The sequence below is a fragment of the Synchiropus splendidus genome, chromosome 7, assembly GCF_027744825.2.
Source record: "Synchiropus splendidus isolate RoL2022-P1 chromosome 7, RoL_Sspl_1.0, whole genome shotgun sequence".
NCBI classification, from domain to species: domain Eukaryota; kingdom Metazoa; phylum Chordata; class Actinopteri; order Syngnathiformes; family Callionymidae; genus Synchiropus; species Synchiropus splendidus.
This window is the reverse complement of record NC_071340.1, coordinates 24,120,226-24,134,781: the sequence shown is the minus strand read 5'-3', so window position 1 is coordinate 24,134,781 and position 14,556 is coordinate 24,120,226. Positions and strand designations below refer to the sequence as shown.

At 42.0% G+C, this 14,556-nt stretch overlaps 1 protein-coding gene across 3 annotated transcripts in view; it reads right to left on the bottom strand.

Moving 5' to 3' along the window:
* Positions 1-2,783: 2,783 nt before the first annotated feature.
* Positions 2,784-14,556, bottom strand: part of sema4c (sema domain, immunoglobulin domain (Ig), transmembrane domain (TM) and short cytoplasmic domain, (semaphorin) 4C) — a 99,612-nt gene continuing 87,839 nt past the window's right edge. For all 3 annotated transcript variants that reach the window (XM_053869856.1, XM_053869854.1, XM_053869857.1), the window contains 7 exons: positions 13,079-13,223; positions 12,197-12,410; positions 9,711-9,826; positions 8,500-8,657; positions 7,553-7,644; positions 5,263-7,342; positions 2,784-3,786 (listed from right to left, as the gene is read on the bottom strand). In XM_053869856.1, coding sequence (XP_053725831.1) covers positions 6,447-7,342; positions 7,553-7,644; positions 8,500-8,657; positions 9,711-9,826; positions 12,197-12,410; positions 13,079-13,223 — 1,621 coding nt within the window. In that variant the 3' untranslated portion in view covers positions 2,784-3,786; positions 5,263-6,446. The remainder of the gene's footprint in view (positions 3,787-5,262; positions 7,343-7,552; positions 7,645-8,499; positions 8,658-9,710; positions 9,827-12,196; positions 12,411-13,078; positions 13,224-14,556) is intronic.

The window sequence follows — 14,556 nt, the reverse complement described above, 5'->3', positions numbered from 1 at the left end:
CCAGAGGATGAAGTCACATGACCTGTAGCGGCAACTGCCTGACGCGAAATAGAAAAATGAAAAAGTGAATTTCTGCGCGCATGACAGAAAAAATAATAACAACAAGGAGAGGAATGAATAAATCAAGAGGTCAGTACACAGCCACGATCCAATCTTCAAACTTGTAATTTTTTTTTTTAGTTAATTATCCAGGGGAGAGGCTCAAAATAGGTAAACAAATTAGAAGAAAGGAGATTATAATGGAACTGTTCTGTTCTTCTCATTTCAGTAAAAATAAAATACAACAGTTTCATTTATAGTAAGAAATAACTATGAGTCTATATGACTAGTATATATATATCTATATATACAGTGGTGCCTCGATTTTCGAAGAAATCGGAATTCAAACAAAAATTTCTAGAGTTTTTTGCTTCAGATTTCGAATGAAAATTTAGAACTCGAACGGCCCTGAAAAAAGCCGGAAAAAACACTAACGTGCGCGGACCGATCAGCTGACCCACGACACGCTTTGTTATTGTGTATAACGCAGCCTCTGTATGCAGACGTGTCCTGTTAGTTACATTCACTGACTGTTTCTTCTTCATACTGAGGTGTAAAACCTTTCCTGTCTCCACACTGGACCGTGGTAGAGTGTCACAGGGGAGGTGCTGGAGCGCTCACTCCAGGGTTTGATGTCCTGTTGTGGGCTGGAGCTGGGACAGGGATGAGGCGAGTCTGGGACAGAGCGTGACTTGGTTTATGACTTTGTCACAGCCAAACTGCACAGAAGCGCACATTCAGAGCTGGACACGCACCGGGCACCTCTTCCCTTCTGGAGAGACGTCACTCACTCGGCAACCCCTCCCACATGCAGCGGCCACACACATAGAGGAACAGCCACCTGCAGCAGACACTCTACATTCACTCCTACAAAAGACTATTTTAAGGCTTGGAACGCATCATTTCTTTTTCCATTCATTGTAATGGAAAAATCAGATTTCAATTCAGATTTCAAACAAATCGCTTCTCGAACGGCCTTCTGGAACAGATTGTGGTCGAGAACCGTGGTACCACTGTGTATATATATATATATATATATATATATATATATATATATATATATATATATATATATATATATATGTATATGAATACATGAAAGTGAGGCAACAATGATGAATGCTATTGATAAAATGAAGACATAAAAGCAAGTGCTGCTCAGCGACCTGCAGTGTCTGACGTCACCCAACTGGAGTTGTTTTGTGTTCAACCTTGGCTGGTATAAGTGCTGTGACTGTTTGTCCGTCAGGTGTTGAGTTCATTTTGATGTTTGTGTGACGGAAGGCGAATATGTGGCTGCTCTCTTTTAAATCATGAGCAAACGCTGCAAGGTCACTGTTCAATATTGAGGACAAGACACACACGAAGCCTCCGTTGAAGCCTGCTGCATCTCCGTGACTGACACTGGTCAGTTGTTTTTCTTTGGGATTTCTCTCGTCCTCCTTCGCCGCCTACACACAAACAACACAACTTCAAGCAGTTTTAGAGCCTTTCTCATTAACATTCACGGTGTGATTTGTCTTCATTTCTGGCTTGAACCAAAGTGGAACTGCATTAATAGGAAAATATTCTGTGTTAATGTCTTTTCCTCCCAGGCTGTGTTGCGAATTACCAACGTTTAACAAGCAATTCTCTGTTTTGTTTGGCCATTTGGAAGATAAGCTGCGAGGTGACAGTTAAATAATACCTCCATCATCCTCTGTTTATTCACTGAGCAAAACTAAACCCCGACCACTGACTTGTTGTGACACTTCTATTAAAATTCCACATTTTTATCTCCATTTACACGAGAGGATTAATGTCCTGGCGAATCAAATAATGGCGCTGAACTAAGAGATTTACAGAGCAAGGATTAACAAAGGAGTGTCACCTTTAACATGTGCTGGATATCAACCGTATTTAATGATCAGAGTTTGGATTCAAGTTTTTTGTCTTTGCCACAATATTTAAATCTGACGCTGACAACACGTCCTGTTTGAATAAATTAAAATGAAATGTTATTTATATTAATCACTTATGTGAATCGTGGTCTACTTATAAAAAAAAAAAAAAAAAAAGTCAAGTGCATCGTCTTTGAGATTTCAAAAGATTTCGACTCTGCACAATAGGTACAATGAAATAAAAGGTTGGGGTTGATCAGAAGTAGCACTGGTTAAGTGAAAATACAGCGGCACGATTTGATCATTTTACTGTCAGCAACTACACCCACGAATGCAGAGGTATATTTATTAGGCCTGGGACTTCTGAGTGTTCATTTTAATGCGGGAAAAAGTGTTCATTAAAAACATGCATGATGACGGTGAGTGAATTGGGTCGCGCTGATGGGCAGTAAATATAAGTAAAAAAAGAAAAATCAGGATTGAAACCCAGCTAAGAGTGAACACACCACTGGAGCACTTGCACCCTGATGTCCAAGCTGCTGCGAACCTATGTGATTTAAGTTATATTCTAATGTTTTGGAAGCAAATATTAAAGTATATTTTAGATTTCTTTTTCAATTATTATTTCTAGTGTTCAGTACTGTTGTTAAAGCTACAATGGTGAGAAGAGATCAATGTCATATAAACATATTATTATTTCATCTAATATTAACCATTTTTGTCAGCTCATTTATTTTAACTGCTGAGTTTGCAGGTTTTACCGACGACAGGGGAGTGATCCCTCACTCAATCGCAAACAGACTTGAGGAACTGATGACAAAGAAACACAGACAACGTGAGAATATCTCTGTTTTTATTTGTGTATATATGCATATACACATATAAAAAATAAGCACGTATGTACAATGATAATAAATATCAACATGTTTGTACAGATGAAATAAGTTATTTAACATACTTTAAAACATATAAGATCCATTTTAGACAAGCAAAACTGAGGCAAAAATAAAACACGACAGTAAAAAAACTGAGAGAAGAAAGCAGGAACAGAAGTCACATTAAATACATCACACATGCATTTTCTCTGGCATGAGCATTATTCTGAACAATTTTGATCACAAATCCAATCGAACAAAGTTGAAGTAAGACGCGACTTAAGTACCAGTGTTTTCAATTTGGGGGGAATTTTAAGACTAAACCGAAACACATTCTGTCTGCTTTGAATCGAGAGGGGGGCGGGATTGAATGGCAGTTTTGGTTGAACACGCAGCCTCAGTGAAGATAAGAGATCAAGAATCAGGACCAGCAGATCATTAGTACATGTAAACAAGAAGAGAACAGGAAGTCTGCCAGCCTCAAGCACATTTGTTTAGCTCAGCTGGAGGCTTATCGCGCAGCGAGAAAAAAAAAAAAAAAAAAGAAAAAAGGGGCCACATCAGCTCCTGGTGACCGAAGAGGACGGACTTAAATACTTAAACACTTTGACTTCAAATATAATTCATCCAAGCATTTGAACAAGAACAAAACTGTCTGCAGTCTACTTTGGCTTTTCCAAAGGTGAAGAGGCACAGAAGAAGTAAACAATGGAGCCGTGAAATCCTGTACAACCTGGAGCCATAAAAACAGTTGGTTTTTTTCCAAAGACCATTAGTGTTTCACAATGTTAGCGTCTGCAAAAGTCCAAAAGAGTCAATACAAAGATGCACTGGAACGAGGATATCAAAGATGTGGCGTCCATCTGCAGTGGATCATGCAACACCACGAATGGAACACCTCTTCTACGTCCATCTAAACACAGTGAAGCAAAGGATTTCAGTCCTTCTTTTTTAAATGATCTTGCTGTGGTCCTGGTCCAGTTCCAGACGTCCTGAAGAAGAACAGAACACACAGGAACGTCAGTCAACAAGAGGAGCGTGAGTCGGCCAGCAAAACAACTCTCAACATATTTACATGCTATTTTCATTCAATGTTGATAATGGAACGAAGAACAGGTGACACATTTTGCAATGTGTTTCAGGCCACCACCTGGATCCATGAGTTTTTTTTAATTTATTTATTCAATCTATTAATTTATTTCAACATGTTTTTATGGTGCTTTTGTGACTGACATTATTATACCATAATACTACTTCCATTTCCACTTGAATGAGGGGCAGTTTTCACCTCTAAACAATGTGAATGACGAAATACTTAACAAGTAGACAAAAGAAATAAAAAGGAAATTGACATTTTATTACTGAATATGACTGAAAATATCATAGTGGTTATAAATCACAGACATCTGCAGCGATTGCTCATGTTTTTTTTTCTGTCAGAGAACATTTACTTCAATTGAAGGAGATTAAATTGATTAATTTCCAAAAACGTCAATCACTATGTTTCATTGTGAAACCCGGCGTCGGAAGATTTGAATATATAAATTCAATCTTAAGGTTTATGAGCGTTTTTTAAAGCCAATAATTAAAACTGTGATTCGATTTGAGAGAACTCATTAACCGCCTGAATCTCCAGAGAAAAGAGCCAAAATTATCTGAAGGTTTTCGTGGAGCTTCTCTTCATTTTGTTCAGATTGAAAGGTTTTTCTCTTCAATAAAATGTTCTGGCTGCCTGCTTCAGGCAACGTGCTGCTTGTTTCTTATCTCATACTCTCAAAGTGGCTTCTTTTCTCTCCCTCCATTCCAATGTTCCTGATGTTCGAGACAGCTATTTTGATGAGTAGGAGACTGACCAAATGGTCGGGAACATGACGTCAGTGCACAGGAAGTGTTGTATTGTAGTGTACCGCAAACAAAAAGAATAAGAAAAAACGCTATGCTGATCAGGTGGAACAGACTCCTGATACTTTCCGTCTGGAACTTTGGCTCGGAAGTTTTGGAATAAATTATAAATATTATATATATACACATATATATAAGTTGAATATATATGTGTATATATATAATTGCAAAATATTTATAAATAATAACAATTATATATCCAAGTTCATCACCCATTCGTATTTTTAAGTAAGACTGAACTACTTTACTCGATTACTGCATATGGATATATGACATTTAAAAGAAGGGAATGTTTTGTTGATGTGTTGGAAAAATGCGGATACTTTCAATCTAGAACTTTGACACAGAAGTTCTGAAATAAAAAAAAAAAGACTTGAAATTGGATCCAAAATAATTAATGGATGATAACTTCTCATTCTTAGAATTTTAAATTTTATATAAAAATTCTACATAATGAAAATGCTGAAAATGTTCAGCATTTGTGCAGCAAAGAAGAAAAACAAAAGCAAGAAAGATCATCAGATCACTGCGAGCTGCACAGCTCCACTACACGGAGTTTAACATACCTTTAACTGGTTCTCCAGCCGTATCCCCGACGTGTGTGTTCTACATGGCTCCTTCTTGCTTGTGTCCACAGTAGCTGGTCAGTCTTGGGGTGAGGGTGGCGTTTCATGAGTCTTTCTTGATTGTTGGCCTTCAGAGAACTGTGTGTGTTTGGGGGGGGCAGTATATCTTGGCAAAGTTTGTCACCCCCCGCCGCTATAAAGCACTTTTGAAAAACATCCACAGCAACATTCTGCATGCTAATGTCTCAGAACAGAACTTTCATATCTCTGGAGCGCGATCCCACATCCAGAGGAGCTCCGACGCAACACGCATCAAACAGTCCAAACAGTCAGTCCAATGAAACTGGAGCGCCCCCTGGAGGATTATCAAACTTGAAGGTGCATGAGTGGGTCATGGCGCAAGGGCTGCAGTCAGTCACAAAGAGGAGCCGATCGCCTGGTGTCCTTGAACCCTGCTGTCGTCCGTAAAACATTAGAAAAGAACGAGGATCAAACCTACTGTCACAACTATTCAGAAGGGAAAGAAGACGACAACAAGAAAGTGTCCGGGGAGATTGTCCTTCATTTAAAAAAAAAAAAAAAAAAGATTTCATTTCACTTTGTTCCTGGACAGAGGTCCGATCTCTTGCTCGCCTCAGTCCAGCATGGAGCTCATTCTACGAGGACATGATTGTCGTCTTGCTGCAGGATTAATTAGTCCTTTTTTTCCCACCTCTCTCGGGCGCTCAGTTCACAAATACAAAAGAAGGGAGACATGCCTCCGGTTTTAAGTGCAGTAGAAGCTGAAGACCTCTCAGAAGAAGGGGTGCGAGAGTGAGCCAGTCAGTTGCACTCGCCAGTCTTCGTCTCATCCTCCGCTTGGTCCGCTCAACAGAATGGAAATGTGCCCTTCAGAAAACACTTGTTTGCTTCCCGCGCTCAAAGTTGTCCCCTCTGCATTCACTAAGTTCACAATTTACACAAGTGGCGACTGAATGGCGTCACGGTGCGAGATCACCACTGAAACAGAAGAGCATGTTGGCGAACACGTGGGTGTGTACAGTATGTGGAACATGCTATCAATGTCTACAGTGAGCCAGACAGGCAATGGCAGAGCGAGAGAGTGAAGGGTCTCTGAAAGAGAGCAGGCGTTCTCAGCAGCAGGGAGGTAGCTTGGTTGTTCTGTTGTTCCATTTTAAAGAGGGTTAGACGGACGACTCCTCTGGGTTGGCGTCCGGCAACACGCTCCTCTGCTGCAAGGTGCGTCTCAACTCCTCCTTAAAGGGGCTGGAGTAGTCGTTCCCGCCCATCCCCAGGCCCGCAAGCCCACCGCCCCCAGCACCAGCCCCGCTAGCCCGCTCCTCCCCTGCCGTGCTCAGGTTGAGGCGAATGTAGCCGTTGCTACCAGACCCTCGGATGTTGGTGAGGCTGAGGCGGCTCGGGGAGTGGATGGGCTGGCCCGGAATGGCGCTGGGCGACGCCGTGCTGCTCACACTGCTGGGCCCCAAGGCGTGGCCGGGAACAATCTTCAGCGAACCATCTGAGTAGTAGTAATTTGCCCCTGTCTCCCAAAAGCGCTCCTCATCGCTCGGCATCTTGCTGGGCACAAAAGTGGGCGGCTCTTTGGGGAGGGTGATGGGGTAAACCAGGGTACTCTCCAACGGCTTCATGTCCGCTCCCTTTCCAAGCGCCAGTTTCAGCCTCCGCCGCAGGTAAAGTGCTGCGACCAGGAGGAGGAGGCAAGCTGCCCCGAGGGTGATGACCAGGACCCAGAAGAGCCCCATGCTGCTGTCGGGTGCCCGCGCCTCCATGAAGACAGGAGCGCTGGCCACGACGGCCACTTGGTAGCGCTCAGTTTGAAACTTGACGCCCTGCTCCTCTGAGTAGCAGATATAGCGACCTGCTTGCATCTGGCCCGCTTCAGGGACGACAAGAGCCTTGAGGGTCCTGTCGAAACGGGGGCCTCCAGCCTCCGGGTCACCCAGCAGGAGCTCCCGGTCGTTGAAAAGCCAGCAGGGCTGCGCCAAGTTCGACACCAGCTGGCAGGGAAGCACCATGTCCGAGCCCACAACCACGGTGACGTTCTTTAGACGAGAGTGCTCTGCAAGGGGGAGGATGAAAAATGAAAAGGAGACAGGGGCAGGGGGTGAGTCTATCATTTATAATCGCTCAAATTCATATTCTGCCTAAGTCATCTATCCTCTACTTAATTCAATTCATTCACTTCAATTCAAATGAGCCCACTCTGCTGAAGTCTCCGCTGATCGGTAACGACAGCGAGTAGCCACTGCGGGCATGAACCGCTCCTTACCGGGGCTCGGGATCGAGACGGGCTTGTCGAACTTGGGTTTCCCTCGGCTGAACCGCTCCAGCGTGAGGTCCTGTGACAAGGACGAGGTGGATCTGGAGCGAGACGAAAGGAAAAACTGAAATGAACAGTTTGACCCTTCGACTCCTAAACTACATAATTCACTCTGTTAGAAATTGGATTTTGGAGTGATCAGTTTAGAAAATTCCAGTTCACCAATTGAACTTGAAGCAATTCACTTACGCTACGACACAGAGCCCTTTTGTGAGAATGTTTTGGTTGATGTTTTCAAAACAGAGCTAGAGTGACTGACTTTAGATTAAAATGCGAATCCAGAGGTCTGAATGGATGTTAGTGTCTCACTTCATTTTAGTGGTTGGAATAGTACAACTCCATTGATGCTAAGTTACCTGTAGTTACCAGGTATAATCTGTGCGTTACACTGTTTAACTGCCAGAAAGATGCTTTGGGATGTGGTCTGATGTTGATCACGGAAGGGTTGGAAGATTCACAGTTCTGTTTATAACTCTATAGGCAAATAAAATGATAACAGGCATGAATATGTTTTGGGAGAGGAAGAAGGCAGGTTTAGGACACTTTAAATGTGATTATTTCTCAGGGCCTCTCTCTCTCTGTCCTTGAATATGAGCGCCATTTCAACTAAAGTTTTGCTTCAAAAATGCAGTCATGAAAAAAAGGACTCACATTCAACTTGACATTAAAAACAAATTGTCCTCTAAAATACACAGTTTATGCAAATTCATTATACACCACTTTGTAACATAACATATCTTCAAAATAGTAATAATAATCATTTTCGCATTGTTTAAATGACTAGTTCAAGAAGCATCTGCTATCGCAGCTGACTTGTACAACAAACTAAATGACAACATGCTCCGGACTGGAGACTGCATCATAGAGTGTCGGCGTGGCAAAATGACGTGACTTACCCTCGATGGAGATCGATGCGGACGCAGGCCCGGCCCTCGCTGTCCCACGCACAGTAGGGATCCCGCGCCAACAGACAGTCCGGCTGAGACTGGTAGCGACTGCAGTTGGCCAGGGGAAGCTGCAGAACTTCAGAGCGAGAGCCGATGTAGACGTACTTCTGCGGACGGAGCGGGGGGGTGGAGAGGATCCAGTCATTGTCCAGGGACAAGGAAGGAGAGGAGGCAGACAGAGAGCGAGACTCAGTCAGTGTCGGAGGAGATAATGGGATAATCACTCTCCATTACAATTACATTTACCCTGCAAGCCCTTTCCAATCCAATCTGGATCGGTTTTGCTACAAAAGCTGCAATAAAACCTCTCCTAAGCCAACATTAATGAGATAAACATTGGACTTCAGGGCTGGGAACACCCACTCCAAACTGCATCGATCGGCAGCGGGACACGCTCGGTGTCAGCAGAGAAAACGACAGTGACAGTGGTTCAATTCCCAACCGCGGCGAAGGAACGCGATAACTGTTATTGCGAAGAGGCTTTTTGATTCATGAGGTGACTGCTGATCTCAAATCACTCTGATAAGAACATTTGCTAAACAGCGCCCGGGTGCGACTTCCTGTCTGCCGCCGAAATATCTTTGATTGAAACGTCTGACAGTGCGGATAACAGAGTGACACAGAGGACGGATTCCAACAGCTCTAATCGAATATCAGTGTGATGCAACTGCAAAGCAAATCAGTGGAAATTCAGGCGCTTCTCTCCTGATCAGAAGAAAACACTTTTCCCCAGACGAACCATTAAGACGTTTCATCTGGAGCTAGTGGCTTACAAAGAAAATATAGACAAAGAAATCCTCCTGTGGCTTCGCTAATACAACGATAGACTAACAATTCTGCTACTTTTCATTTTATCTGAGAGCTTTATTGATTCAATATGTCCTCACAAGATGTTTTATGTTACAACATGGTTGTCTCTGTAACTTAAGAGTGGCCCACTGATGTTGCATCTGAGTCATAGTGGCTTCAAAGTCTCCTGCTTTGAATGAATCTTAGCAAAGGAATGAAAGTAAAGTGAAGAACAGATCATGGTGAGAAGTGCTGGGACAGACAGGCACAAACTCTTCCATCGCCTTTCCAGTGATAATTGTTATTTAAAAAAAGAAAATCTTTGAAGCAGTTGAAATGGTGCTTGGAGTGCTGCAGGATTCATTAGCTACCTTGGAGTGTGAGATGGTGAGGCTGTCGACGGGCTGGGCGCTCTCAAACAGCTGGATCTCCTCGATCACGTGAGCCTCGGTGCCCAGGACCACCACCCTCTGCAGCCAACCCTCCGCTACACGAGAGGAAGAAGACATATAGTGTTGAGTGTACTTCAAAATGCCCCCCCCAGATGAGCCCCGATCGCAAATTTACTTTCAGTTTTTCCAAATAAAGTCCTGGAAAATCCACAGACCAGAGCTACCCACAGCTGCATGGCTTCCCATGAATCCACCGCTGGACTGCAGGTATGAGATTTCACAGACTTTCTCCCTCAACAATGCGCTCTAAGCACTGACCCTGTCAGTAGGACAAGCGGTGATTTAAAAAACTCTTGCTCTCTCTTGCCACATCAGGTGTTGCAACCTCGCAGCTAATAGAAAATAAAAGCGGCGCTCCAGTTGGCACTATCAGAGAGCGTCTGTTCATTTCCTGCATGACTAGTGGGGATGACTGCACTTGGCTCCGGCGTGGGGAGAGAAAGTGTGCGACTGCTTGTGAGTCCATGCGTGCGCCCTCGTGGCCCAACAGTGAAGCCCTGAGTGCGCTGATGTGCCACTGTCAGGAGCTACAGTGGCTCTGAAGTGATGGGAATAATAACCCGCCTCTTCCCTCCGAATATAGATGAACACTTCCCTTTAAAAAAAAAGCAGCTAGGATTCCACATTCAGAGGACTTTCGCACATCCGCCCGGTGGCATTCGACGACGGCTATTAATTAATCCGCACATTCATTAGTGCTCCCTTTGATGCGTGAAGATGGATTTCCACATGCAAATCAAATGGTTAATTGAAAGGCAGCTGAAATCAGGCCAGATGGCAGGTTGCGTACCGCCACTTCGCCTAAAGCCAGTACCTGTCCCTGTCTGCTGCCAGCGGCTCTCATCTTCTCCACAGTTTGTGTGCGACTCCACACTCGCTGCGCACGTACACACTTCATCGCAGTGGGGGCGCCGAGAATAAAGTGCGGGTACTGTGCGTGTTTTTGCACAAGATAACAAAAAAAATACACATTTCATCTGAAAAAGAAACAGCCTTGATGATGGTGTGTGATAGCGATTCAACACAGCAACAATGTACCAATCCCAAAAACAAGATGAGGAGTGTGCTGTTTCTATTTCCAAGTCAGCAGGGCCTCCAAGAGCTCTTTTGTGATTGTTTTTTTTCATTGGATTTTGATGATTTTCTTAATTTATTCTTTTGGATGGACACATGTGTTTTGACAAATAGGAAATGGATGCCTGTCAATGAGCGAGGAAAAAAAACGGATGGATGTGTTTTTTTTTCCTGTTGATGGGTGGATAAAAGCACCTTATTCATGGATGGATGGAGGGATAGATGAATGGGTTTCATACTTTATTCACTGAGTCATGCAAGGATAGATGGATTGGTGGATGGATGGATGGATGGATATGTGTCATCTGTTGATGGATGGATGGATGAACGGATGGATGATCAATGGATGTTTCATCAGTTGATGGATGGATGGATGGATGGATGGATATGTTTCATCTGTTGATGGATGGATGGATGGATATGTTTCATCTGTTGATGGATGGATGGATGAATGGATGGATGATCAATGGATGTTTCATCAGTTGATGGATGGATGGATGGATGGATGGATGGATATGTTTCATCTGTTGATGGATGGATGGATATGTTTCATCTGTTGATGGATGGATGGATGAATGGATGGATGATCAATGGATGTTTCATCAGTTGATGGATGGATCAGTGGATATGTTTCATCTGTTGATGGATGGATGGATGGATGGATGGATAAATGGATATGTTTCATCTGTTGATGGATGGATGGATATGTTTCAACTGTCGATGATGGATGGATGAATGCATCTCACCCATTGATGGACAGGTGGCTGGATATGTCTTATCTGTTGATGGATGAATGGATGATTGACGGATGTGTCTTCTGCTGATGGATGAATGGATGGATGACTGCTTTTCACCTTTTGATGGATGGATGGCTATGCCTCTTCTGTTATAGGATGGATGGACCGATGAATGATGGATGATATGTTTTGTTTGTTGATGGATGGCGCATGGATGAACGGATCTGCTGATCTTTCATCTGTGGATGGATGGATGGATGGATGAATGATGCATGGATGTTTTGTCTGTTGATGGATGGATGAATGGATGTTTCATTTGCTCTCAAAGGGATAAATGGATGGATATGTTTCATCTGTTGATAGATGGATGGATGATGCATGAATGTTTCTTATGCTGATGAAGGGATAAATGGATGGATGAATGAATGGATGGTGCTTCACTATATCTGAGGAACCCGATTCCATGCAATGACTTGTGAGTGTGTCTGATGCAGAACTAGACAACTAATGGTTAGACACAAAGATTCAGTTTTGTCAAGGGATTTAAACCTTTGGTTGGTGTTTTCAATGACTCGTGTGTCAGCCGACACCCACCTGTGCCGATGAACAGCATGTTGTAGGCCCGCTGGTCAAGGCCGCTGACCCGATCGACCACCAGCCTGGTGAAGTTGACCCCCTTGGTGAGCAGCAGGGGGCGAGCTAGAGCCTTGTCCTCCATCAGCGGGTGCTTCTTAGCGAAGTTGAGCGTAGCGTCAGGGAGCTGCAGGGAGCTGCTGTAGCCGCTCTCCCTGTCCGTGTTAGTGATGCACTGAGGTGGAGAACCAACAGAGGAGGGACGGGAAAATAAAAGGGAGGGAGGAAGGAACACATGAGGAGAGGGAGGAGACAGTAAGGAAGGGATCGAACGGAGACGGAAAGGGAGGAAGGAAGAGGTTGCCATTACAATTTGAAGTGCTTCACAGAATTAAAAATTCTGGACAAGTACCATTGTAAATACTAAGAATATCAATTTTAAGGAAAATAATTACAGAGAAAATTTTAAATGGTAAAAAAATAAATTTCGTATTTTCATTTCAAAATTCATTTTTTTGTCCAAACAATTGTGTATTACCATTAAAAAATAATATATTAATGGATAATAATGGATAAAAAGTTTAAGGACAATATGAAAGCTGAAATATATATATATATATATATATATATATATATATATATATATATATATATATATATTTATATATATATATATATATATATATATATATATATATATATATATATATATATATTATAGCAAAAAGTTTGGAAAATATGACCACAATTTCATTGTTAAACAAAATCTATTGAAGTCCATAATTTCAAGACAGAGTGTTTTAAAAATGGCAGGATGGCAATGCTTTTATAACCACAAACAAATGTAACATAAATTGAATGAAGGCCTGACGGAGACACAGTTATCGTGGTGCAGTCTCGTACCGATCCGGGCCGCGGGCTGGGGACCTGGCCGGAGAAGCGCCCCCACTTCTGTGACGCATCTCTGTACTCCTTGTAAGATCCTTCGAAGACTTTCTTCACATCATTGATCTGATACTGACACACGGCAGACACGTCCACGTCGCCCCTGAAACATGACAGCGAGGCAGCAAGTCAGTGATGCGAGGTGGTGAAAACAGAGCGGGACATATTAGCTGTCAGCGTCCTGATGAAAATATGACGTCTCGCTGGCTCCAAAGCAGAAGATCAGAAGCAGACGTCCGTCTCTACATCGATTCCAGAGCACTTTTGCAGTGAAAGAATAACAGCTGGATTTTAACTTTACTGAGTCAGATATTGATTTGACGTGTTGACTTTATCTGCAAGCTGCACTCGGTGACACGCAGTCAGCCGTGTTGTCATTCAGGCAACACCTTTCATTTAACAACAGGGTTTGAAAAGCTCCTCCAGCCCTCAAAGTGCGACTGAGATGAGCTATTGATGCACAATCCACACACCATTTCCACACTTCATCTGAGGGCTAATATATTGGATTCACGGCCTTGTTTGTAAAATGGAATGATTTTGTTTGAATGGTGACGGAGCAACACAAACCGCATCTTATTATGTTAAACTGAGGATAAAAAAGCTAATATATTGTAATGAGAATATGAAATAAATTATAACAAATTTGTTTAATGGAGTCAGGAAATTAAATGAGACAAAAATATGCCACAATGTTGTGTGAGCAAAATATATAGCAATATTAAATAGTCTCTTGTCTTGAGAGAACACACACACACACACACACACATATATATATTATTCTAAAAAAATCTCAACAAACTGCAGCAATATTTATACTACATACTTTAATACTATAGAAACAAACCAGAGACAATATATCTAAGTTAGCATGCAATAAAAAAAAGAAAAATTAATAAATTGTTAAAGCTGAATTGTGTATTTAAGAAACCAATATAAAATACTTAATAATACTTTGAGACAGAAACATTTATATTGAGATGAAATAGCACAAACACACGCAAAGAAACTAAAAAATATATGGCAAAAGAAAATAATTTAATCGATTATCGGCAATAAATTCAATTTCATGATTCAAAATGTGCGTTTTATCGGGTACGAAATGATAAGAAAAAGTCAATTGATCACTGAAAACACTTTTGAATAGCATTAAAAAGATCGAGAAAATGTGACGTGCAAGTGCTTTTAACACAATCATAAAAAAATATAATCCATAAACAGAAGAACTGAAAGGTGGTGCAAAATAAACTTTAAAAAATAATTTGCTTTAAATTGTATTTTAGGCAAATGAGAATGTCAAATACATCAAAATAAATATTGAATATTAATAGAGATCAAAAATAAAACAATGAAATAAAAATGTGATGTAATTATTAGCAACGACACTCGACAGGAAATATCTAACAATCTTAAAAAGTATATGTGTAATACTCATT